Raw genomic sequence first — 27,666 nt, 5'->3', positions numbered from 1 at the left:
TGGAGAAACTTTATAAACCAAAAAGCCATGTCAGTGGAACCCCGGTAATAGAGTGCTTAAAATGCACTTCTTTAGAAAGTAAATGCAGATTCTGCTTACAGAGGGCCTCAGCTCACAGCTTCATAACTCTCAGTCAAACACTGTTTTCATTAAAATCAATCAATAAAATTCAGGTCTTGTTGTGTTACCACAAAACACCTGAAAATAACAAAACTGAACCTTTCTCTTCTTGAAGTTGTCCTTCTATTACTGATTAATTCTTGATTCCCTTACCTCTTTTTTCCCCCCTTTAAATTAGCAGCAGTAGCAGACAGATGTTATCTCTTGAAAGCAGCCCACTCTTAATCTGATGGTGCAACAGTGCTGTAATCCCCTAGTGCTCCAGAATAGACTGATAACACTTCAGGTTATCTGTCCCCGAAGGTACAGTTAGGAGGGCAGCATGTGACATCCCACAGGGCACTTGTTTGGGGTTGATTCATTTTTGAGGTTTGATTTAGGCTGGGTTCTGTCTGACTGTACCCAGGTGCTGCTGGCACATCAGCGCCTGTCTTGTGCAGACGGCCGGTGGCAGGGAAGCAGTGGCAGCTGGCAGGATGGAATTGCTGCCCCCCCTTCTCCCTGTGCTTGCCTCTGATGGGAATAGGCCCCCAGTGTGCTGTGGTGTTCCACTCCTCGCCTCCCTTTTGTGTCCATAGATAAGAGCAAGAGACAAACAGTGGAGATCTCTCCTGAAGGCTGTTTGCTCTTAGCACCAGAGCATTACTTGAAGTAAATTATTCACATATCCATAACGTGATCTCCCTCTCTTTAGGCCTTGTCTGTGCTTGAGATTTGCCCCAGTTACTGCCATTAGTTCCTGTTCAGCAGAGCTACAGCACAGGAAGACAGAAACATAATTTCCTTTGTGCAGATTTATACCACTTTCTGTTAGTGACGCTGTGCTGATAGCATAGGGATGGGTATCTGCCTTCACCTCCTTCTGTTTTATCACTGACACCTTATCCCTTCTAGGCTGGGCTTTTGTGCTTCAGTCAGTTGTAAAACAGCTCACCAAGGCAGTGCGCCTTAGAGAAGGGGCTCCAGCCCTGGATTCAAGAGTCTGGATTCTGATTCCTGATTTTGCCCTAGTTTTGATGTGTGATAATGAGCAAATCGTGCTTTCTCCCAAGCATCTGTTTCCTCAGCTGTAAAATGGGAGAATGACATAAGCTGATTATATAGCCCTTTGAGGTGGGTAAGTGTGGTAGCTACTGTGGACAAAGGGAAAAACAGTGTTAAAGAAAAGTTGGGTAGCCCAGTGTTTTTTAAATGTTCTGGTTAAGATATTTTCTAATCCTGTTTGTTTTTCTAAGAGGAGCATGGGGGTGTATTAGCACAGAACAGAGAGGAGGAGCTGCTTCGGAGTGTTGCATGCTACCACCTCAGCACACAAAATAAACCATGCTGTACTTCATGGAGAAGCTTTTTCGGAGGAATGCAGGAAGGAGGTTAGCCTGCACTGTGGATGGTGCTGGATTTGGCTCTGACTAGCCTTGGTGGGAGCTGGTACTTTTTGTGACCATTTTCACAGGCATTTCAGCCTTTTAGGAGTAATCTTACAGCTATTTTGCTTCTGAGGAAAAAGGCAAATGAACTGGACAGAGATCCTTGATTTTTGCAGATTCTGTAGCAACAGCACCTTTGGCCTGGGAAGTAAAAAGGGGCCAAACTTGTGTCTCTTGAGTGCATCACACAGAGGTGCACCTGGCCTTACAGGGTTTTTCTTTGAAGCTACAGAATCAAGCAGCTGGGCAAGCTGCCCTCAAACAGTTACTGTGCCACTGCCTGTTGCATCTTTGTTACCCAGCTGACAAGTAAGGTGCATGTTTTGCCAGAAGATGGTATACAGACTGTGCAACAGACAGGAGCTTCTCCATAATAAGGATAGATTTACCAGCTTCTAACTGGGCTTCAGTGTTTGTTTTGAACCTCACCATTAAGCAACCGGATGCTGAGCTTTTTCCTTAATGTCCATTTAATCCTTCCTTAAGCATAATTCACATTGTCCTAATCCAGAGCTACTGCACTGCAAAGCATGAAAGCTGTGAAAGGAATTTCTCATTAATTGTTCACTCGCCTTTTTTTTTTCTGTGTGACTTCTGTTTCCTTTGCAGTGTTTTTGTTTGCAGCTTGATTTCAGCCAGTATTAAAATTCACATGGACTTAACTGGGTGTTGCCAGTTTTAACTGTCTTTTCCACAGAAATTCCTGCTGTTGCTAGCCTGCCTTCAGTGCTGTTCACTTAGCAAAGGAAATTGTCTAATAAATAAGAAAAGATGTGTGTTTTGGGAAACCTTGGCCACCAGCTTTCTACATTAATTTCACTGCTTGATCCCAGGGAGTTGGGTAACAATTGGTCTTTTTAGGGGGAAACCTACTATAAAACTAAGATTAATGGCTCTTTCAAATCAGAAATTTGTCTTTCAATTTTCTCGAGAAGTACCTAGAATGTATTGAGGACATCATTAAGGAAAACAGCATCATGGAACTGGGACAATCCTTGCATTTCTCAGTGTGTTTAAGCGTCTTGTCTATAAAATAAGTATGATTGTAATCCTCTGTCTTAGAAGAGCAATGAGTGTTCATGCAGTAACAAGTGGGGCTTCTTGTTTTACCAACAGTTGCTCACAAAGAGAGAGGAGTATTGAGAAGTTGATTTTGTACTGGGCAGAGTTCCTGGAGGAATGATGGACAGCACTTTAACGTGCCTTCTCCCATCATCTCCCCCCTCTTCTTTCTGTGCTAACTCTCCTCTTAAAGCCGTAAGGCTGCTGAATCTGGCCTCTTTTGGATTTGCAGGAAAATTAATTGTGTGTGACTTAAGAGCTCTGCCTACTCATAATTGAAGGCGTAGAGGACTGAAGCTTTGAAGAAAGAATAATTTTTCCCTAAATGTTTCCCAGTCATTTGAACTGAGTAGATGTTAATGAAAACCAGCATTAAAACAAACAAACACACACCCCACCCCCCCACCCCCCGATTAAAAATTAGCTGAATAGAGCCCATTCCTGTCACTTACCAAGCATTACCCAGTACCCTTTGAAATAAGGCAGTGCCTAGCCCCTGTGGTAGAGAAGTGTTTAAGCTGTGAATTACATCGGGTAAAAATTCAGCATTCTTCTTCTAACTTGCAGATGCAAAAAGACAACGCAGCACAGACAGCTATTCATCAGATTCGTGGTTAGACATGGATGAAGAATCTTGTGATGCCCATATCCAGGAGGAGAAGGATGACGGTGTGGATAAGAACTCCAAATCCTTGCTGGATGGCTCCTCCTCACCCAACAGCACACACTCAGAGGAGAAGGAGGGTGCAGGAAGAAAACAAAAAGCCACAGTAATGAGATACCTGAAAAGAACTTTGTCTAATGAATCAGATGACAGCGTAAAATCAACGACCCCCACGGACTATCCCAAAACACCAACAGGGTCTCCAGCTACAGAAGTTTCAACCAAATGGACTCACCTCACAGAATTTGAACTGAAGGGTTTAAAAGCCCTAGTGGAAAAGCTTGAATCTCTCCCAGAGAACAAGAAATGTGTTCCAGAAGGCATCGAAGATCCCCAGGCTCTCCTCGAGGACATGAAGGTGGGTGTGATAGCTTGCTGATCCACACAAGCTGTATTCTGTGGGTACAGAAGACAGCAGGAGATCAGAAAGCAAGTTCTGCAGCAGAGCAATGGCAGCTTGGGTATAGTGACCAGTTCATTCCAGCCTGCTGTGCCACAGGGTGGGAAATGATGTCTTTAACAAAAGTCATCTCCATTCTGGGGAGATGTCTGTTTGCAGTCTGCTTTAACTGATGCAAACCTTTCTGACTATCACAGCAGTGGCCAGACGTTTAGCTCTTCTCATAGTGCAGCACATATTACACTTCAGAAAGTCTGTTTATGTTTATAGTCTGACTCTGCCCTTTCAGGTCTAGTGTCTTTCTGGATTCTATCTGATTAGCTGGCATGTACAAAATGTAAATACTTGTAATTCAGAAGGTATTGTCCAACATTTTCAGTTGTTTTTTTTTTTTACTTTCACCTTTTTCATTTTCTTTTCCTCCATTGCCCTCTATAGGTTGATAATTATTCTCCACTGGTACAATATACTGGTTTTGGAGTGAGTGCTCACCAGTTACAGAACTTCACTTTAGATTTCTAGCATACTGGAAGTAGTACCTTCCTCCTGAAGACCAGCATGGCCTTGCTGTTTCTAGTCCCAGCCCTGCCTCTAATGTGTGACATCCCTTTGGACTACTTGGTCAGCTTTTCTGTGTCATGTTTTCACATTGTGTGAAACAGGCATGTTAATTACTGCTTTAACAAAGCTGAGAGCAATGTACTCTTGTAATTTTGCTAGTACTTGCCCAATAGGGCTGAAATTCTCAGCTTGTCCTCCACAAGTCCAGTACCATGATAATTTGGCATGATTTGGAACTGAGTATGGATTCATGGTCTTGTTTGGACCACCAGCTCTGTGCTGTTTCTGTGTACGATGTGGTTCTTCAGCTACAAATGTTCTATACAGAAGAGCTGTGTAAGCCACAATCTCAGGGGAAAAAATACATGTTGATATGATAAAAGGGGAGCCTGTACTTTTTTAGTGCAAGTAGTGTAACAGCTGCTTAGAAAAGGCTTCAAAGCCAGTTAAAGAAGGCTGAACATATGCAGTGTGCAGTGGAACCATATTCCACAATCTTGGAGCTGAAAGTGTGATACATGGCACTCACTTGGTAAACTACAAGAGCTTAGAAAGCCTTTTCTGGCAAAATCAGCCACTTTTGTGCATGAAAGTGGACAGATGCCCAAAGTCATGGCTGTAGATTCACTAGCTTGCTTTGTGATCAATCATCTTCTAATCAGAAATCAAAATAAAGCTTCCAGCCCAGGAGCTGAACTGTGGTGAAGGATGAGTGGTAGTGTTACTTTTCCAGACTTGATGCACAGACCAAGTTTCATTTAAAGATAAACAGCCCCTTCTTGAAATTCCAGAAAGGGGCACAGCATATGATAAGTGGTGCAGATGTTCAGAGTATGCTCTTGGGGTAATACACTCCATGTCACTGTGAGACATCTTACTAAAACATGGCAAGATAACCACATGTGAATCTGGCTTGGAGCACTGTGTAGGAGTACAGGCCGTCCTACTTCTCTCCAGAGCAGTGGGTTCACTAGCTACACAGATGAAGGACTTTAAGAAGGTTGTGCCCTTTTTGATGATGCTGGGCTTTATCTGGTGTTTAGTAAGCATCTGCCACTGCATTTTGTGCATCTTTCAGAGCTGCAGACTTGATGTTCCATGTCCTTTGATAACTGCCTGCTCCTAAACTTTCTCTCCTTGCCAGCACACACTGTAACCATCAGGATGTAGCCCAACATCTAGGTATTTGTGGTTCTCTGCTGGTTAAGGAGCCTGTGACCACATCTAAACATCGTGCATGCTGCAGAGCTATTTCCTCTGGAATCACCTCTATATGTTAGGCAAGTCTGTGATTGATTAGTCAGAACAAGACTTGAACAGTGCCTAAAGAACTGTTAAAGAACTTTCTTACCTGTATTTTTTTACAATATTTGTCCTCGTAAGGCAGCCCTCAATTTTCAGAGCTTGGGAGTCAGTACAGCACAGTAAATTATTTAAAGCCATTATAGTCTGCTTCCACTTTCTCCACAACTCTCCTTACAGTTGCATAATCCACTTAGAGGTGCTCTGAAGCATCTGGGGGAGTTGTACTTAGACCAGTCATTGCTTGAGTACACTGCCTCTGAAGTCAGGGTGGAGCCCAGGACTCCCAGCACAGACCTTCCCTTTTCTCATCAGCAAATTGTCTGAGGCAGCTGCTGACAAGATGTCTCCCATTCCCATCTAGTTCCAGGACCCTAGATGCAACAACCCATCACTCCTTTCTGCCACTGTGTTCTTTGCCATACTAGAGAACAGTAGAGTGGAGCCAGAGCATCCTGTGTCCTTGTAACATGTGCTACCAAGGCATGAAGTTCATTTTATTTAGTTCATTTGCTTTAAAAAAACCACAAACCCAGGTGTATCACTGAATGTTTAGGGCTTCTCTGTTGAAAGGATAGATGGAGAAGTTGCTGAGTGGCTGATTTCAGCCCCTTGAACATTCAGCTAGCACAGTGGTCCTTTACAGGTTTGCTGTACTGGTTGGTGTGCAGAATGCAGCTATGACAGAATCACAGGGGTTGGAAGGAGCTCTGGAGATAATCTCGTTTTGTTCTGTCCTCTCTCCTCAGCGTGTTAGGTTCATCATACTCTTCAGACCCTGAACATGGTGATTTAACAGTTCCCTTGGGGTTCCCAGTAGTGCTCATCACTGCCATAGTTGTGTTTCACAACTGGTAATAAGCTGTTATCTCTGGTTCACAGGTAGGGAACAGGGGTGCAAAGAGATTAAGATATAAGTGCCCATAATTTTGGATACTGGTTTTACATGGCACAGACATGATTTTTCATCAAGTTGGCATTATTTAACAATGATGCCTTAACAGATAGTTTGAATGGTATTGAAACTGTGATTGCTTAGCATTTCTGATCTTTAGCACCCAAGCCAGGCATGAGGAAGAGTAGGAACATGCAATTCATGACTGCCTGTGGAAACTTGATTTAAAGGATCTGCCCTGTCACACAGAGCCACAATGGCAGGGGAAGAAACACAGTCCAGTTTTCCAGAATGGTATTTATCTGCTTGACCACTAAATCGTATTCCCTCTTACTCTGCTACTAGTTTTCCTCCAACTTGCACAGAAAATAATGTGTGGATTTTGCTGACAGCATTAGCAGTAGAGGGAGCAGAAGACTGGCACCTTTAGCCCACCCTGATGAATATCCAGAGCACCACTCATCTATGTGATTGAAGGGATGTGTGATTTGAGTCCTGCAGAAGCAGCTGTGCAGGTCGTGTGTGCTGTGACTCTATTTGGCTATATTCACAAGGTTTATTTCATGGGCAACTCAACTTGTGGGCATGTGATGTATTAATAATGCAGCCTAAAAAAAGTACCCTTTTAGTGCGCCCATCCATCTGAGAGTTATTTTTAACAAATGCACAGCAAGAACATGCTCTGACAGAAGGTCTGAAAGATCTTGCTCTGCTTGGACAGCTTTAAGTTTCTTCCCAAAGAAAATAAATCCGTTTGTTATAGCAGTTTTATTCCTTAGTGAAATACACTCAGGAACTTCATTTGTGTGATATTCAAGTCTATCTTTGTGCTTTAGGAAGATAATTAATGTTTTCAGAAAACAGGGTATGGATAGTTTAGCTGGAGAAAGGAAATCATTTTATTCAGTGGTGTGAAGTTGCACAAAACAAATCAGAATGACTTGCAAAGAGCCTGTGCTTCCCCATCTGAGCATGAGTCCAGTAAAGGATAGGGGACTTCACTGCTACTCTTAGTGGTAAATACAGCTATGTGCAGCTATTTAATGTCAAGTAGGTGAGACTGTGAAGTAAAATAATTTATTTCCCTTATGAGAAAGGAGACTGAAAACCAACCTAAGCCTGTGTAAATTCCTTACACGTCATCTCAGCTCCTAACTAACTGCAGCTATCTAGTGTGGGGTCACAGCAATCCAGAAGTGCCAAGCTAATGCCTCTGCAGATTGAGAACCCATTTATCACCATGATCAATGGACTGCAGCAGCACAAGGGAAGCTTACTTGCAGAGCATAACACAGGCCTCACTTGGGGAGCAGGTCAGTTCTTCCCTCAGCTACGATGAGAAATTAAATTCTCCTTGGCTGCAGCTCTCCTGTATGGGCACTGTATCGCATGAGACTTGTGTTCACCACCAAAGGAGCTTCTCAGAGGCCTTCAAACAGTGATTACTGACAGCAGCTTCACTCTGCAGCAGATGGCATCTGAACAATCAGCCGAGGAGATGCAATACTCTGTATCCAAATGTCTGCTGGGCTCTGTGTGAGCTGTATGCGCAGCAAATGTGAGGGGAGATTGTTGCAGGGATAAACATACCCTCCCTGAGAGTGCTCAGCTGACCCAGGCTGCAGAAGGACAGAAGGCTTGGCTGTGTGGTTTTTGGCAGGGTGAGCAGCCAGGAGACACTGCAGCCGTTGCCCTCACATCCGTGCTGGTGGTGTTACTGTTGGAGCCACCTGCAGTGATACCTTGTTTTCTGTGCCCTGAAATATGAAACAGTGCAACAACTCCAGCTCCCAGTTTAAAAGCTAAGTAGCAGCTGAACTGTTAGAGAAGTACATACACTGATGAGGAAAAGAGAGGGGAAAAAAATTCCTTGAGAAGATATTTTACTTAGCCAGTGGCCTTGGGGCTTGGAGGAGTTTCATTGTATGGCTTCTCCACTTCACGTTCAGCTAACAAATAGTATGTCAGTCTACCAAATATGCAACTGGGGTGTAGTTGTGCATGGAGAAGAGAATAGAGACCTAACTGTCTCCTTGCTGTAGTCTGAACTCCACATCACAGCACAGGTAAGAGAGCTTTGATTGTGGCAGGCTGCGCCACAAACTGAACACTCCGCCAGCGATGCTTGTCTGTGTGCAGCCTCTGATTTCAGCACACAACGTTTCTGTTGTTACCAGCAGGATGGTAATTCCTTTGCTGCTGTTGGGGAAAAGGGTTGTGAGATCTGCCTCCTCATAATGCCACAGACTTTCCCCACTTCAAAGCAAAAATGTTGCTCGTCTTCAGAGTGGGCTGTGGAAGTCCATTAGGGCAGAAGACACTCGGTTTGAAGAACAGAGTTTGTCAAATATCCACAACTCCTTGGCAGCAGGAGAAGATTCTTGTGCAAGACAGATGATATCTACTGAAATATGTTCTTACTTTTTCTTGCCAAGAAATCTTACCCCCTTCTCATTCTGATGACAGGAAAAAAACTCTCTCTACTGAATGCATTTCAGGGAAGTCATTCCTTGCCGGGCTTTTGAAATTAACGGCTAAACTGAGTTCTTACATCCTTAATCAGCTTCTTTCCTTCATACCTGCTGTTGTCACCACAGCCTTCAAGTGTAATGAATTGGGCACCTTACGCTGGATGAGCATCGTATTGTTTGTCTAACTGGAGCCCCATGTCTTTTCTTTGTCGTACTGGTTTTTTGTTGTTTTTTTTTTAAGCAGGTGAACAAAACCCTGCCTTCTCTGGCCTGTTGGGTGCTGACACCTGACACTGCAGTCAGTGCAACCATGGCTTGGTTGTGGTTCTGCTCCTCAAACATCCATTGTTTTCAGCTGGCTGACATGATCATCTGCCACAGTTTTATGTGTCTTCTTGGATAATATTTTCACGTGATCCATATGATAACAAGAAACCTTCGTTATCCTGCCAAGCTCTTGGAATATGCTCTGCTTTCTGTTGAACTCAGAGTCTCTGACAGTCATTAGTGGAAATGTTAAGGTTGTCTGTCTTACAGGCTCTCAAATTGAACAGTAGCAAAGTAAAGAGGGATTAATTTGTCCTTTGTTTTTATTGCTCTCAAGCTGCTGCCTTGTTCTGGAGAATTTTGGCTTTGTTTGCGAGAATAGAAAAAATCTCTTCATTTTTAGGACTGAAAACTAACTCTCAGAATGTGGTCCCAGTTCAAGTTAAAGCAGTGATCATTCTATCAGAATAAGGAGGACATGAGAAAAGAGGTGTTCTTTTTCCCTCAGCTCAGCCAAGAGTTAATTTGCCAGTGACTTGTTCATGTGTAAAAGTCGTTCACTGTTTCACTTCAAGAGTATGCTGGAGGTACTCTCAGACTCCCCATCACAGTCAGGTTGGGGCAAGCTGTGTTTTACTCCTCACCAGCCAGGCTGTGCCTATGCAAGCTCCTGAGAGCAGCCGCAGCGCCGAGCTGCCGAAACGGGGCTTGTACTGGTATTGTTTGTTTTGGTCATTGGCAATGCTTTTGGACTAACCAGTATTAAGAATTACCTTACTGATATGATTGTATCTGAATAAGCAGCACTGTACTGGTGCTGTAGTGTCTCTTAGTGAAGCATCTCTCACTTAGGCACAGACTGGGGAATTGAGCTGAAGCCAGCAGGTTGCCTGAGCTCCAGGGAGGGGAAGCCAGCCCCAGGGACACTCATCCAAACCCTAGTGTAGATGCTCGTCTGCCTGCTCAGGCTCTTGGGGCCTGGAACATGCCATTATACCCCAGGCTTTAGTTGGATGATTACAGATGAATTCCAAGTGTTCTTCCCATTAAAACAATTACTGTATTTTAGGCTCTTTATGTATAGTGTGAGAAATTACTAATTATTAAAGCTTTGCACTGGGGCTGACAGAGCCTGGTGCCTATTACTGTCTAATTAAGCTTTTTTCTAAGTCTGTATACTTTGGAGCCACAATGTTGAACTTCCTTGTCTAAATTCTATTAGAAGGTAATTTCCAACCTGCAGTTCTTTTTTGTTTTATTGGAGTGGTTTGTCCCCCTTTAACCTGTTAGTGCTTTTTGGGGCTTCAATTTTCAGCAGCATGGCAGAATCCTCTTCCAACTTGTTTTTTGTTTTCATTTGTTGAAACCCCAAATGAAGAGCTCTGTAGCTAGGTTAGGAAATAGAGGGTCCTGGGAGGCAAGTGTGGACTATTCCCAGCTACACAATTGAGTACACTTGGAGTTCTTCCCCACCTCTGTGCTGAGTTATCTGGTCACGGGAGTGAGTCACAAGCTACATAAACTGGTGCAACCTACTCATGAGATTTCTAGGACAGTTCATCAAAGCAAAAGAGTTTGGTGGAGGTGGAAGGGAAGGGAGACCAAATTTTTCTCCTTAATACTGTATTGTCCAGATACAGATCCTTTCATAGTCGAATACTCAGGAACCCAAATGCCCTACAAATCACATGAAGTCAGTTAGATTCCAACAGCTCTGCCCTGGCCATAGTGTGAAAGGATGTCCAGAGGAAATGACAGTGCTCTGGAACTATCACACACAGAATGATGAAAGGTTACAGTGCACACTTGCACTGAATGTTCAGGCATCTGAGGATTGCTCTTAACTACACACTCAGTGCCCTGTGACTGCAGAAATACTGGTGACAGAGCCCAGGTGCCACTCAGGTCTTCTGTAAACTTGATTAGGAGAGAACTTGTTGGTTGTGGTGACTGGTGGGGTCATTTGTGATTTAGTGGGCTGAAGTTTAAAGGGAGAGATAATACTGGTATTAAAACCACCAGTCTTTTAGAGATGCCAGTTTTAAAGAAGTGTGTAATATTTGAGGTGATTCATGGCTGGGTTTGCTGCCTGTTTTGCAAGAAACTTCACATCTGGAATCTCAATGACAGGTGCATGTGTTTCAGTGTGAATTGGAAGTTTGGAAGCAAAAATAATTTGCAGAGCTGTTACGAGTCAGTAAAGATTTGTCAGTCTGTCATCAGAGCAGAGCATTGTCCTCTGTGAGCCTCCGCACTCTTCGGATGGAGAGATACTTCACTGGTTAATAAAGGCATTTTCATTTGCAACAGAACATACTGAAGGAACATGCTGATGATGACCAAAATCTTGCCATTTCGGGTGTCCCTGTGGTCAGCTGGCCCAAGAAGACCACAAAGGTAATGAGACACAATTAATTACCAGTTGTTGTTCTGCTACAGCTTGGTGTTTGTTTATCTGTAATTTGACAGTGCTGTATGTGATACTTTGGCAGCTGTGAGCATTTTTAACATGAAATGTTATTTTTGATGGTTTTATGATTAGGTGTTGAAGCAGAACATAAAAATGCTTCAGCAGGAAGAAATCATTTGAGTTTCCATTTAAAAAAAAAATTATTTGGACCTTACTGATCACTATAAAGCTTTGATATGTCTCAGTCATTTACTAGTCATGGTTAAAGCTAAAAAAGTTGATGCAACATTCTGTGTAAAATTAAATGATGTGTAAATCCTACAAACTGGTCACTTAGTGCTCTCATCTGGATGAGAGGATGTTTTTTGTCTTATGCTATGAAACCTCATGAATTCTCTGCACAAACATGCTACTGTCACTTTGCAGGGGTGTTTCTGTCCCTGTAATCTTCATTTCTCCTCCTGTACATGGGAGTAATTCTCGTTGCTTTGCAGGAGATCTATGAGGTTTGCATCGTTAATACTTATAAAGAGTTTGAAATAATTAACTAAAGAGTGATGTCAAGAGGCTGGATGTTATTTATAACAGTGGTGTGTTTACCACCCTCTAGTTATTCAGCATGCTGCAAAAGCAGCTTTGCTTATTTAGAAGATGTCTCATCGCTTCTATTTTTGCTTTCATTTTTCACTGAATTGGTTCTTACAATACATCATTCCTTTAGAAATGCTGAAAGGGTCAGTCAGCTTAAATCAGGCTTCTATCTGAAAATCTGTTGTTGTTGCTACCATTGTAAATAACTTCCAAATAATTAACTGAGTGAATTATTTTCCCTGTTCTCAGTTCTGGTGCTGTTGTGCTTGTCATAATGGCTTTGCGTATAATCGCTTGTAGCCACCAGAGTTTACTGTTTTTACATGGGAAGTAGGAGACCATAAACACCCAACTGCCAGAAGAGAGTGGGACAGGCAGAGCATATCATGTTCCTTCTTGGTTTCTTTTTTAGTTTTAGCTGAGCATATTTCAGATAAGTTAATATCTTGTTAAATACCTCTTTCGCTTTTAGTTTGTAATAAGCCCATGGGAATGTGCTTTAAAACGTTTAATGTGCGTTTAAAATGTTTGTTTGTTTAAAAACAGCAGTGGAAAACCTTGAGAGGCATAAATGTCTTATCTCCACTCCTCTGCTTTGATAGCTGCTCTTCCTTCATCAGTCAAGTGTACTGTAGGCATGGAACAAAGTGAAATCTCTGTGACCGGAGGAAAGCTGGTGTGTGAAATGCATAAAACAAAACTAAGAAACTGACTCCTGTGCTGCATCTTTTGAGCTTGTGGTAGAAGTGAGGATCTTTGTGTTTTGAGGCTTTTCTAAGCTTTGGTGTTTGTTAATGTTCCTGGTGGCTTTATTTTGGAATCCTTGATAGATGGTGCATTTCTTGTATTTTATTTCTGTGCATTGGCAACATAAGTGTAACTGTAAGAGATTTCTATGTTGTGTGACTTAAATCCTATCCCTCTTTGCAAAATCCATCTTGCTGCCTGCAGGGGTTTTAGTTAAAAAAAAAAAAAAGCCACAAGCTCTCTGGTGGTTATTTTCCTTTAGACTTTATGAAAGCAAAAACTTTTAGAGGGCATAATTCTCTGTGCTAAGGTATAATTACAAACAATTAAGCACATTGGCTAATGACAGATATGAGAAAAACTTTCACAGAAAGTCAGAATTTAGATTGAAATTTTGGAAATTAATAGAACTTTGTAACAGAAGAAATTCTTTTCCCATTCTCTCCATATTTACTATGCTTAATCTGCAATCACTTTGTGTTAGGTTTTAGTTACAGGGGACAGGCACAGATACGGCTGAGCATTTCCAAAAGGAGTTTGTCGTTGTGTGTTTGACTGGCAAATGTCCATCTCACCCTGCATGTTACAGCTGTTTCCCATGTCTGGGAAGAGAGGCCAAGTGAGCAGGCGAGGAAGACAGGTCCTAGACTTGAGCATTTGAGTCCCAGATTAAAATATACTGGAAAGACAATACAGGGGAGATTTGTGTAAAGGCAGTGTTGGTAGTTCGGCTTAGTTATTCCTCCTTTGTTTGTTCTAGGTCCTGATAATGAATTAGAAGGTTTTACACAGAAGAAAACGTTTAGGGAGGGAGAAACTCCCTTTAAAATTGGTTTGTAGCTGGTGGAGCAAGTCTCTGTGGTCAGAAGATTCTATAAATACTGAGCACAATGGAAGAGAGTAAAACTATCAGGAATTCTCCTTTCTGTAGTGTTGTTTTTGTAGTATGTATTAAAAATGTCATTTAACAGTGCCCTTCTTGAGCTGCTGGTATTGGAGGGAGTGGCAGATACTATACATGATGGTACCAGCTATTGTGGGGATGGTAAGAAAACATTGTAGCTGATAGATCAACTTCCAGGAAAGGGAGGATTGTCTTGTTCCAAGATCATAAACAAAAAGAAGGGAACTGAATTCCAGAAAGAGGAGGCACTGAATGGAAAACGTGGCTCTTGCTTTTTCCCAAGAGAAGGCTCCAGAAGAGATTTAGAAAGACAAGAGCAGCAGATGGAGAAGGAAGAATAAAGCCAGCATTAAATGCCAAAACATTTCAAAGAAAATGGAAATCACTGTAAAGAAAGGAGGGGAAGAAACTAGAAATGGCGAGAGAGCAGGATGAGGAGAGAGGCAAATACTGAAAAGGGATGGAGTGGGAAGAGCAGAAAGCAGAGGGGGGGAGAACTGTTACTGAGGTAAGAGATCCCTGGAGTAGGGACAGAGAATGATTTAGAACAGGTAATAACCCATGTTGTGGGGTTGGGATGAGCTTAGTTATGCTGAGTTGCTTTGGAAAGAACGTGCCTTTAATAATCTGAATGATTTTCAAAGCAGCAAATAAGATTTCTCTTCAAAATTGAGTCATAGTTTATTTTACATGCTGCTAGTGTGACGTGCCAACAGCGTGCACAGTTCTGTACTGCAAAACGATTGCTTGAAGACTGTGACATTCTGAAGCTTAGAGAAGAAATGTCTTCACTCACCTTAAATCACAGTTCAGAGTGGATGAAGTGTGATGTGCAAGACATCTCACTAGGTACACAGGAGACCCATCCATATGCTGTGGCCCCATTGCGCTGCATCGCTCCTGTCTTACCTTTTCTGAAGGCATTTGGGGCTGTCAGTCACACTGCAGTTCCTTGTCAACAAAAAAATTACTCATGGAGAAAAGAAACAGAAATAATGACCAAAAATGTTTTGGGTTGCCTTTTTTTTTCTTTTTGAGGAGATAAAATAAATGTAACCAACAGGAGACATTTGATGATCTTGTGGTTAGTGTACAAAATGGGAGAGGAGGGTCTGTTCCCAGCTCTGCTGCAGCCTCCTTGTGTTGCAGCAGGTGAATGGCACACTCTGCTCCCTGGGCTTTTCTGTATGGAGATGGTGCCTCTCATCCTGGGACCCCTTGAGGTAAAATTATTGCTTATAGAAATGAAAGTTTATAAAGATCTGTGACACCTTCAGCAGAAAGTTCTGTAGTGAAAGGTATGAAGTGTTGTTGTTTTATAGTAATAGAGAAATGGGGTGTGATTCAGCAGCACCTCTTCCAGATCATATTTACTCATCTTTACAGAGCTTTTTTGAGTCTCTCGTACTTTTTCTAATCAATTGGTAATTGCTTAACACAGTAATTAACACTCCAATTACACTCCAATACACTCTTTTTTTCCTTTTCTTGTAAATGCTCTTTCAGAAGATGCAAGAATCTGCCTTTTTTATCTACAGAGAAAACAGTCCTCTTTCAAAAGAAATCTGTCTGATACTGCTTCACTTACCGAAATGTTTGTCTTTGCCAAGGATCGTAGAATGTGTACAGTGATACTGATTTAGGCCTCTTCAAGGAATCAGGAATGTGGGCCCAAGTGGATATTTGAACCCACTTGTCCTGATGGCTGACTGACAGTTCATGTACCTACAGCCTAGACAGCACATTATTCCCAGCTGGCTGCTGAGCTTGAATGCAGCTGTGGATATGTGAACCCCCTCCCTCTTCCTTTGCCAGAGGCCTGTGCATCTCCAAGCTGTCCTTAACTGGTGTAGTGCTGAGTGTTATCTGTGGGGTTTTCACAATGGCAGTCAGCTGGCCAAAGGAACAACTCCATAGGGCATAGTGCCTAGAAATTTTGGCTTCTTAAGTGACTAAAGAGGAGTGAGAAATAATCCTAAGAAACTAACCCTTCCTCCATCCCTGGGATATGAACTTCTGAGTGGTGTGAAAAGAGAGCAGGTTCTCCACTATGGCAACATGTTGCTAATCCCTGGTGCAGAAAGCTGGCTACCATCCAGATCTTGAAGCCCACTCTTAAAATCTGCTCAAACCTGCAATACCAGAGTTCCCATTTTATCTGCACAGGGATTAGAGGTAGCATTTTATTTCAGGAATTCAAGAGCATGGCTCAAGCAAAAACCATGCGTTTTTCAAACCATTTCCTATTTCTGGAAGACAACAGTCAACTATAGTAGCATGTAATTACACTCTGCAGCAGTGCCTTCTGGTTTATTGTGATAAAGATCTTGAGTTGTCTATGAAGATCAGTTATAAAGAACTGAAGCATGTTTGGACTCTCTTGTTCTGTGAAGAGTTAGAAATGCAGACCAGGAGCCAGATTGTCATCTCTCTTACCTGGCACAAACCTAAAGCCACTGCATTTGTAATGATAGCAAGTGTCCAAATATATCTGGGTCTGGCTGTGAGCAGGAGCTGAAGCTGTAATTTTCAGGTGCTGGTTAACAAGGCTGCAATATGGGGTTGGTTTTCCTATGGCTTCTCATATGCTTCTTCCATGGAGTTTTTACGTGTTGATCTTAAGAGAAAGTACTTGAGCAGTCTAATGAGGAAATGGTAGTGTTCTTATTTGAAGGATTACTATTAATTAGTAAAGGCCACAAACTGAAGTTTTAATTGGATTATTTTGGTTGTCCTTTTTTTTTTCCCTCAAACCAACCTTCCCTGCAATTGGCAATGCAAATTATGTTCATAGCTGTGTATCAGTGCCTGAGAACCAGGAAGAAAAAGTGCTTCCAGAGAAAAGACATCTCTCAGGCTGTATTTTTGTTTTTGTTTTGTTTGTTTATTTGTTTGGGGGGGTTGTTTGGTTTTTGCTATTGTTTTGGGGGGGGTTGTGTAGGGGGATGGTGGGTGGGCACAGGGTTGAAAGGGATCTTCTGAGGTTTTGCCTTGCCTCTTACCATGGGCAGCATCTGATTCTAATCATTAGCAAGTTCTGTCTTCCAGCAGTTTCTTTTTTACCCCCTTATTTTTACTATAAATGTTTTTGCTTAATTCTAGAGATCTGAGACACATCCATGTGTCTCAAAAGGAAGGATTAGGAAGAAGTAATCTGCAAGAGGCAGAGCAAAAGGCTGATGAATATGACTGAGGGACAGTTGACCTAGTCCTACTCTACCAGACCAAACAGTCCTCATAGTGGTGTCCTGTTTCTGATGGTGGTCAGTCACAGCTATGAAAAGAGCTGTGAGAACGGAACAGATAGACAGTGATCTTTCATTTACTCATCTTCCCAGTTAATCCAGAAGATTGTATCTTCATCTTTTGTATTTAGTGTCCTCTGGTAAATTTTTTTTTTCCTCTGTGAATTTACCTAATAATTTGTGGAACCTGTTGATCCTTTTGATCTCCATAACATCCTGTGGCAGTGACCCTGCAGTTTAATAAAGCTCTGTGTAGATAAGTACTTCCTTATGTTGTTTCAGATCTCTCTCTTAATATCATCCACTCCATGCCCTCTGTATCATGTGTTTGAGAAATTTGAATGAGGTCTCAGTTCACCTTTGCTGTGCCGTCAGTGATTTATTTTTTATGTCCCAGTTTCTGCTTCACAGTTTTTTTTGTTGGTTTTGTTGGTTTATCCCCTACTCCCAAGCTGAAAAATACGAATAAGTTCAATCTTTTCTGGTACGCAAATCATACCACATGTTTGATCCTTTTTCTCACTCTAGTCTAGTTCCACTATAGGCAGTTTGGAGATAAGGGTGGATATGGGACTCCACAACCCCACAGTATTCAAAATATGATGTTTAAGGGTGGAGACTAGAAGAACACGTCTGGTTCAGCATGGCACAACAAAGTTGAAGGGGAGGATGATTGTGGTGCAGGTGCTTCAGGGAGTAAAAGTTCCAAGGGAGGAGAAGAGTTATTTAAGCTAATGGACAATGTTGGCATAAGAACAAGTGAGTATAAACATGCCATAAATAGATTAGGCTGGAAATAAGACTTCTGATCGTCCTTCACAGCCTGCACTGAACTGCATGCAAGAAAACCAGTAGTGGTGGTGAAAAGGGTGTGAGATTCTTAGAAATAACTTGTATTTTAAATGAGAGATGGCAGTGGTATTAGTCACCATCTCTAGACCTGGAGCCTAGAGAGGTCCTTGGCACATTCATGTGTCTGCTGCCATTTTCCAGCAAGGAACTTTTTTTCCCCTTTTGATAGTATTTCATGTTAAAAATGCTGGAAAGGGAAGAAGATCTACCAGTTGTTAATAAGAGAGCTACCTTAAAGTATGGCTCCGATTTTTATGGACATAATGCAGGATTATGCATGGATCAAACTTAAGGAATATGAAATAAATGGACTAAGAATCAGTGGATGCAATAAATATGATTGTATGCAGAAATTAGGGGGATGTAAGAGTTTTGATAAGCTTGAAACCGCTTGTGATTTTTTGGGAAGTGTTGAGCATTGTTTTCCATCAGGTTTTCTTTAAATTCAGGGGGAGAGGTGCTAGGTGGACAAAGAACATTCCTGAAAACCTTTGAATAAATACTTCCAGTTTTTACTTGCTTGCTTACTAAGAATTCCTGCCATAGCTATCGCGGGGCCAGCTCCACCCAGAGAAGCAAGAGCAGTGAGGTGCTAGTTACAGCAATTAGTGCTTTAACCAGAGTGGTGTCTGAAGCAGATCTGAGCATGCAGAAATGGCACAACATCAAAACGGCATCAGTTTCAGGAGCCTGCCCAGGGGCTACCACCAGGAAAGCAACATTCCTCCTAGTAGCAGAGGCAAAACTCTGCCAAATTCCCTAAGACAGACCAGTCCTTAGAGATCTATTCAGGGTGCTTCATGTGGGAATATGAATGTATTAGAAAGCAAATACTGACAATTGAACACAGGCACTTAAGAATTAGAGTAAAAACTGAGTCCTTCTAGTGCTGGAAAAAGTCTGGGGGGAAAAAAAATAAGGTAAAAAATCCAGCAAAATAATTCTGTATAAATCATTGTACAATGTATTTTTCTGGTTGACATTCAAATAAGTTTTACATCAGTCATTCCAAGTGGTGCAGCAGCAAAAAAAGAGATTTTTAACTGTCACTTTTTGTCCTTGCCGGGCACCAGCTTAAAGGTGTTTGAAGCGATCTCACACAGCACTGCCTGAACTCTGCTTGGTGTCAACAACAATTTCAAATGCCAATAGTCTGCAAGGAGATTTGCGTGTAGAAATATGTGTGCATTGTGAATCCCTTTTGTTGATAAAAATCCTGCTTATAAAGTTCATAATCTACTGCAAATCAGACATTTCTCAGTAGTTATCAGATGCTAATAATTAATTTCTCTTCCAGAAAATAACTAAAGTACAAAAGAAAATGAGGATTAAAATTGATTTAAATTTGTTTTTCTCTTTACTGATTGGAATCAGTAATTTAAATAATTTTGAATAATTTCTGCTCTTTTACACTGTAGGATAGTAGATGCCATGTGGTAGGAGAGAGCTGAAATTTATTCAGAAAGATATCCCATTTATGGCTCCTGACAAATCTATTAAGAAACAAAGCCGCATAGTTGAGGTTTGGGGGAATATTTTTCTTTTAGGGGACTTCCCCACAGTAGCTGTAGCATAGGAGGCTAAGCCCTTTTTCTCCTTAATACACTTGGGAGCATGAAAAAAATGAATCTTCAGAAGCAAAGACTTCAGGTATTGAGCAAAGGAGTAAAAGCTGCTGAAGCTGCAGGGAGTTTTCTGTCAAGTGCCTGCTTTCTTGGGACAGAGCTGCTGAGGAAGGCAGCTCCTTGCCTGACTTGTTTATTTTTCTGAGCACTGCTTCAGTCTCTTGCAAACATTAGTCCTCAAGACAAATTCATTTCTGTGGTAACTCCATGCAGGCCAGAGTAGTTAGGTGTATGTATATCATACATAACATGCCCAAAGAGCTTCACTGAGTATTGCCTCAGTATTTTTCTAAAAGCTTTGCCTGGTGACTTGACAGATTATTTCTCACCTCAAGAGGCTGTACTTGAAATATTGTGTCCCTTCAGGGAGTAATTATAAATAGCAAGGACTTGAATGAGCACCTTCTTAATCTTCCATCTTTGACTTAATATTTTCTCTTCTTATCAACTTGCAGCCACTTGCTTTGAAATCTGACCAATGGCTTTATGTGATTAATACATCAAACAGGTAAATTAGAGCCATTTTGACTCTGAGTAGAAATTTGAACAGATTGAAAAAATGAGCAGACAACTCTATTTTCAAACTGTTGTTCTCCAGGTATCATATGAGAAGTTTTATGTATTATTCCCCATTGTCATTCTTCTACCATATGCCTGAATATTCAGTAATGTGAATTTTTCTCAACTATACCCTGACTGCCATTTTTCAATTGAACAGCTTTTGCTTTATTTCATGACAGTAAAAGTGCTGATGAAGTCTTAAGACCTATTTCTTCCATGGTGTGTGTAAAATGAGTTGACAGGTCTCAGATTTTATCACCAGGAGTTTGCTTACCTTCATTGCTGTGCTGGCCAACAAAACCAAACAAAAAGCCAAGGTCTGAACCTGGTTTAAGGATTCCAGCATCCTCGTGCTCTCCCCTACCACAATGCTAAAACCATTCAGGCTTTGAGTTACGTACCTGAGATGCAATAGTTCTGTTTCTGGATGGAAGCACATTGGCAGAGCATGGGGAAGGCGTTTGTCATTCCCCAGTACATGCTGTGCAATTATGGGCGTTAATCCCATGTGCACTTTTCAGAACAAAATTGAATTGTATGTTTTGTCCCTGAGAAGATGGCTTCCTTTCAGTAACATAGCACATTGAAATTAAAGTCTGCTGAGAATATAAATGAGGTCTTGTTTCAACTCTGACTTTCCTGCAGGCACTAGTAGACCAGAAGAAGAGGTAAGAAGCGCTCTTCTTTTTGAAACTTAGCAAATGCAACACAAAATATGGATACGTTCTGAGGCTTGGTCTAGGTGTCTTGGGTTGTTTCTCTACAAACCCAAGTCAAGGTCTGCACGTGCCATCTGAGCTCTCATGAGGCAAACTGTACCTCAGGTTTTCCTTTACTCACCATTTGCCTTTAAATGTTAGAGTTTGGTCTCTAGATTTAAAGGTGCTGCTCACGTGCTGTACCCAACTGAGTGTCTTAGAACCTTCTGCACTGTGTGTCAGAGTGCACTGAGCCACACAGAGGAAAGCAGGTTATGTTTTCTGGTTAATCTACTCTTTCAGCTAGCAGCCATGTCTATTTGCTGCTTCTTCCACAGCATGGCAGTCACTTTGTGGCTCCTTAGGAACCTATTTCACTGGCTTTGGCATTTACTGACAGAGCATGTCTCTTGGAGACACAAACTAGGAATTGGACTAGGTGACCTTTAAAGGTCCCTTCCAACCCAAAGCATGCTAGGCTTCTGTGGTTCTATGAACCTATGTGGTGTAAGGATCTGTGGAGGAAGGAAGTATGGCAGGATTTCCCTCATTTCCCAGTGGGTGGATCCAACTGTGCCATGGCTCTTCCTGTAGAAGAGTGCCTGCCTATCTTCTGTGGTAGATTAATTTGATGTTTCACTGCTTTGTGGTCTCATTTGTTATATTTTTTAAATGACAGTGTAGGGAGTTTGGAGGGGTTTGTTTTGAAGGCATATGAGAGAGATGGAATGAGTGAGTTACTATCAGCCTATTCTGTCTGGGTCTTTATTGGTTTGGGTACTGCTCCTCTACTGCACTATGAAAGTCCGTAACTGTCCTTCTGGAGGGATCTGTACAACCATTGCTGCCTTTGCTTCTCCTGCGTTGGATACTGGATGGGGAAAGCATGTGGCAGTAGGTGTTGCATAGAGGGGTTGATCAATATATTACTTTGTCTTGAGTTACTTTTTTTGAGGTAAGGCTGATCAATCAGACTGTTTATTGGTGGATACTCAGTGCCTCTGATGACTAATCATGTCATAGTTCAGGTAAAATAGATAGTAGGAAGTAGGAAGTAGGAAGATCAAGATGCTAGATGGATATTTAGGTTATCAGATTGTCACTGCCAGTGCTGAGAATATGACTGAAATATTGGCTAGAACTCTTGAGAAAAGCATCATGAAATTTTCCCAGGCCCAACAGTTGAGATGATATTTCATGGAAATGGACATTTACCAAAACAATGAACCTCAGAAAGCTGTTGGGTAACTCTCTATTTCTGATACAGGTCAATAATTGTGATTCATAAACATCTCAGTGGCTTTCCTTTTCAAAAACATATGTGCTGGCCTGCAGAAAGTAGCAGCAGCTCAGATCACAAAATCCCTTTCCAAAGATTTGGCATATAAACCAGTTTGAAGTTGGTTTTCCAACTGCTTCCAGGTAAATATTTTTTTCTAAGACCAGCTAAATATAATATTGCATAGAAATGCATTAAGAGTCTCAGGGGAAATTTAAATCTAAGGTGTGTTTGTGTCACATTAAAAACTTTATGAATCATAGACTCATAAACTGTAGTGTCTAACATGGAAACACAGATCCTGTTTAGTGCTGGTAGCAGCAGCTGAGCTCTGTTGGTACAAGGAGATGCTCAGGAGCAAGTGAGCACAGCACAGAGGTTTAGTCTTCCTCTCCTCATCTTGGTTTTACTACTTAAGGATATTTGCATGAGAATAAAATCTGGTTCTTTGGCACTCATCTGCTCCTGCTGTTTATTCTTTGCTTGAGGTTATTGTCTCAGTTTGTGACAACATAATTGGTTTCTGTGGAGAAGATTATGATATTGATGAGACTTATATATGACTTCAGGTGAGGTGCAATCAAAGCAGCAGTTCAGAATAGAAGGTACTGTCTGTTTTCATGCAGTTTTCACTAAGGCTCATTCAGCAGCTCAATTAAGGATGTTATTTATTACTGAATTATATCACACAAAGCTGGAGTGTGGACACAGTTATGCCACAGTTATGCCAATACAGGCACAACCAAGGTCAGGACTGCTTATTTGGTTTCCTGAGCTGATGTAAACTGAACCAGGCTAGTCAAACATAAACGCTGTTCACACAAGGGTTCCTCACTCTTTGTCATAATTTAGTGTTCTCTAGTATAGACAAGCTGAAAGAGTAGAGTACGAAAATGCTTTCTTAATAGTTCTTTCTCTGTGTTAAATATTTCTTTGAATACTTAGGTGCTCTTGGATAAGATGAGACTTTTGGAGAGTAATTTTAGTCAGAGAAGTTTATTTTACAATGTTTTTTCCCCCCACTGATTTCCCCATATGCTATTTTATATCATACCCTATCCCATTTGTTTAACGCCCTCTCAGCAATGTTTACCTAGCTTTTGCAAATCATTCTGAGATCATCTTGGCACCTGTGTGTCTTCACTCTTTACCCAGACCTCCTCTTAGAGCTCATTTGTCAGTTGTGTTGCTGTTGTAAGCAGCAGCCTGGAGCAGGCTGTCCCATGGCAGGACTGGCTGTGGAATTGAGATTAGGTGTGGGTTAAACTGGGGTGACCTGCTGCAGCCCAGACAGACTAATGCAAATACTAACAGTGCTAGTATGCCTTGCAGATGAGAGGAGGAGGATCTATGTCATGATTTAATTTGCTGTGAGTGTCATTCTGCCCTGGTGTGACTGGTGGATTGTCCTTGGGGGATGTCACAAGTTTGTTTTTTTTTTTTTCTCCTGTCTGGATTACAGAGCCAAAAGGCTGAAGGGAGAAACAGGCATGAGCCAGGTTATGCAGAGCCTCAGGAGGAATCAGCACAGGCTAGTGGAGACTTGGTTTGCCCGCGGGCAGGTGTGGGACCAGGCATCTTCCTTCCGGATGTCATCTGTTCTCCTGCCTCTGCTGGAGGCCAACTCCATAGTCGAACCACAAACACGGCTGTAATCATGTCAGTTATCCTTGCTTTGCTGTTTAAAGCTCTCCTTTATAGGCCTGTCATGAGACATGCATCCCCCCACCCCTCCTCCAGAAAACAGTGAATTCTGATATTACCTTGTGATTCTGAAAGCCAAGGCCTTAGGCCACATGCCTTTCGTGCCTCAGCTTTCATCTCTCCTGCTCGCGGTTGTGTAGGAACACAATGGGGGAAGAGAGAAACCTGAGACAGGCTCAGTGTACCCCATCACCTTCTGGAGAGCCCCATCTTCTGCTGGCATTGTGGATGAGCAGGAGTGGGAGAATACCATCACATAGCTGTAATTCGAGTTTGAATTGGCAAGGGGACAGAAGTACAAACAAGAAATAGATATTTAAGTTATTCAAAATAGGAAGGTGCAGAATTACATGATTTGCTTGACTTTATCAGCAGCAGCCTGTAAATGTGTGTTCAAAGTTGCGCTGTATTTTGTTACCTAAACAGGAGCAACCAGCCTTAGTGTAGCTTGTGGTGTCACAAGGGTGGTGAGTGGGCAAGAAGGGGGCCTTTCTGCTTGCTCATGTGCCAGCTCCTGCCTGTTGCTGCCTCTTTTCTCCTGGGCTACCTGAAGTGTTTGTGGAGCCATGTGGTAATTCAGACCCAGGAACCAAGCTGAAACAAGTTTGGCAAAAATCCTGATGCAAAGACCATTAGATGTGCGTCGTTATGGCTTCTTGGTTGCTCAGCACATGCAAATACTTAATCTCATGTTTAATTCTGTTTCGTGGGTGTAGGAGCTAGAGGCAAAATCCTAACAACCTGAATGGAATCGGGATTTCCCCTGAAAGCAGGCCCATAAACCCAATGGGACATTGAATTCTCAGTGCTCAGCTCAGGGCCTGTGTGCCTGGACCCTCAGCTACAAGCTCTTGGGGCTGAAGGCAGCATCCGTGCTCAGGTGCTGGCCCTGCTGGGACCTTTGGGTCCAGAATCGGGGCCCGACTGACCCACGTGGAACATTTCATACTGCAGGGAGGATATTTTATTGTAGAAACCCAGCAGTGGGTCAACAGGGCTAGAAACGGTCCTCCAGGAGCATGCGAAAAAGGGGGTGCGTGCACCAGGAGGAGCGTGAGGCCAGATCTGAGCAGTTCTGCGAGCCTTGTATCCCACCTCATCCCACCTCCTCCCAGGGCCAGGGCATCGCTGGAGATCCTGAAGTTTGCTCCGTGCCTTCCCCCTCCCAAGGGATGGAGTTTCCCTCCTCCCGCCCCGATGCTGGCGGCGGGAGGCGAGCCGGCAGGTAGCGCGGCAGAGGGAGGGTGTATGTCGGTGTGTGTGTCTGTCTGTCTGTCTGTCTGTGCGCGTCTCCTTTGTCTCCACCAGCCCGTGCAGCGCCGTGCACCCTGCGGGCGGGCGGCCGCGCATCCCAGCGCCGCGCATCCCTCCCTCCTTCCCAGCCCACACCCAGGCAGGCCGAGCATCGGCCCGCCCCCGCCGGCCCCCTCGGTAGATCGCGAGGCTAATTAGCAGCAGGGGGCTAATTGCCAGTAGGGCGTTAGAGCCTTTCCAATATCACCACCCACCCACCCCCAGGGCAAGGCTGCGGCGGGGCGGCCGGCGCTGCCCGGACCGAGCGGCCGCGCTGTCCCCGCTGTCCCCGCAGGCCGGCTTTGTGCAAGCGGGCCGCGATTGGCCGTGCCGGCAGGGCCAGCCCCTTCCTGGCTGCCTGGCATGAATATGCACGGCCCCCCTTCCTCCTCCTCCTGCATGTGTGTGTGTGTGCGGGGAGCGGGGCTCCGCCAGCAGCGCCGCTCCAGCCATGTCAGCTCGGCTCCGCCTGGGCCCACCATGAGCCATGGCCATGTCTGCGAGCGCCGACGAGGAGGACTACGATTCGGAGCCGGAGCCCGAGCCGGGGCCGGGGCCCGAGCTGGGGCCGGAGCAGGTCCGGGGCGGGCGGCGAAGTTTGCAGCAGCAGGAAGGGAGGGGAGGGGAGGAGGCCGGGGCCGGGCAAGCGCCTCGCCGAGCCGCGCCGGCAGCGGGGCCGGGGAACAATGTGGGGTCGGGAGCGGCCCCGGCCCTAGCCCGGCCCGGGGCAGCGCCGCCCGCCGTGGAGCTGAGCCCGGTGCTGCCGCCGCTGCGGGTGTGTCCGCGGCCCCCGGCGCTGCCTGCGGAGCCGAGCGGGACGCGGGAGCCTCCCGCCGGGGGCCGGCCCGGGGCAGAAGCACGGCCTGGGCCGCCGTGGGGGGGCACTGGGAGTTCGGTACCTCCCTGGGCCCCGCCGCTCCTCACGGGGGATTTGTGCCTCTTGGCGAGTGGGGTAGGGGGTGTGTTCCCTTTCGTTTCCAGAATTATTTTTTTCTAATAAGATTCCTTAGATAGCTGAGGGGGCTGCAGGACTTGAGGAGGGAGTCAGATGCTGAGCCTGGCTACCGTGCCTTAGTTTGATTTACGGCCAAAACCTCCTTTCCATTCCCAGGGACGAGGGCTGTGGAATAAAGAGAAGGATATGTACTGAGATGAAAAAAGAACTTTTATTAATACTTCCAGGGTTTATTTTCTGAAGCGTTAGGGGGCTTTGTTGTTTCTTTTCTCCTGTGGGGGAAGGAGAATAAACTTTTTAAATTTATGAAGTAATCTGTGAAAAATAATCCAGAACATATGTTCTAGATTGTGTATTTAACTCTCTTAAGAACCAAGCAATTAAAAATGTACCAGGAATAGAATTAAACATGTGTGTGCAATTTAAACATAAACTTAGTTGTTTTGTTCAGAATTCAAGGTGTCTTGCCTTTCAAAATAGCCTAATGGTTTGCTTTTAAGAGACAGGTTTCTATGTAGGCCAGGTATTGAGTCCATTCTCCAAACCCCATCTCATTTCTAGTAACTTTAGTGTGTTTTGGTTCATAATTGCACCAAGAAAGCAGGCCTGGAAAGGAGTCTGGACTGGTGGTGATGGGGTGCCTTGGTTGCTCTGCAGACATGGCAGATGTGATGGGGAAACCATAAGGGATGTAGATGTGTTACACTGACCTGTTGTAGTGTCAGTCCAAGAACCAAAGCTGGCTCTTGGCTGAGTGACTTTATTAAGCTTTTATTTAATTCTGTGGATCGTGTGAGTGTGCATGTCTGTGTCACTGCTCGATTTGTTGCTCTGCTCCTGATCCTGGTAATTAGAATCTGCCAGCCCTCTTCCTTTGGTTGAACCTTGTCCCATGCCAGGCCTTTCCTGTGTGTGTCTTGGTGGATCACTGTAGGCTTTTCTAAAAGAGGTGGTTCTTGGGAGAGCACAACCTCTCCCAAGGTCTCAGCTGCATTGTCCCAGTTGGGAAATCACTGCTGGAGGTGCTAGTTCTTGCTGGATGGATTTGGAAAGTTGGTTGGTTATGTTTTGAGATTCTCCAGCTGTTCTAAAACCTGAAGCTTGATAGTGTTTTTATATCTTTAAAGTTTCAAAACAAAATTAATGCTGCAAAGTGGATATCCTTCTTGTGGGATCTCTTACAAGACTGTGGTCTGATACTAAATTGCTATGCTGCGACCTACAGAGACCTGTGAAGTGGTTTTCTTGTTGCTCAGAACCGTTCCAGTGATGAAATGGCTCACATGGATCCAAATGTGTTTTCATATGGGCCTGCATTAACGTGTAGTGACTAGATTTTTCTACACAGGATCTATCAAATCGATGACATGGTACCATGATAGTCTGTGGTATGTAAGAGATGAAAGGCTTCAGATCTACAGGTGTGATTGAACAACACAACTTCAGGTCTTGGGTGGGAGTTTCAAGTCTATACTAAGGAAGCAAATGGACTGTCAGGGTTCCCAGCAGGGGAGCAGGGAGGATTTACTGCACTGATGGTAGCTGCAGTCATCTCGGGGGGGTCGGAAATGTGCAGGTGCTGCTGGCCATGGGAAAGGCAGCACCCTTCTCCAGCTCATCAGTATTGCTGGAT

General features: G+C 43.5%; 1 protein-coding gene across 1 annotated transcript in view; it reads left to right on the top strand.

The window, feature by feature from the left end:
- Window positions 1-27,666, top strand: part of KDM2B (lysine demethylase 2B) — a 114,423-nt gene that overhangs the window by 63,725 nt on the left and 23,032 nt on the right. The window contains exons 11-12 of the mRNA XM_054392499.1: window positions 3,177-3,631; window positions 11,480-11,566. Coding sequence (XP_054248474.1) covers window positions 3,177-3,631; window positions 11,480-11,566 — 542 coding nt within the window. The remainder of the gene's footprint in view (window positions 1-3,176; window positions 3,632-11,479; window positions 11,567-27,666) is intronic.

Source organism: Indicator indicator, chromosome 26, assembly GCF_027791375.1.
Source record: "Indicator indicator isolate 239-I01 chromosome 26, UM_Iind_1.1, whole genome shotgun sequence".
Taxonomy (NCBI): Eukaryota; Metazoa; Chordata; class Aves; order Piciformes; family Indicatoridae; genus Indicator; species Indicator indicator.
This window is presented reverse-complemented; position numbering and strand designations above follow the sequence as displayed.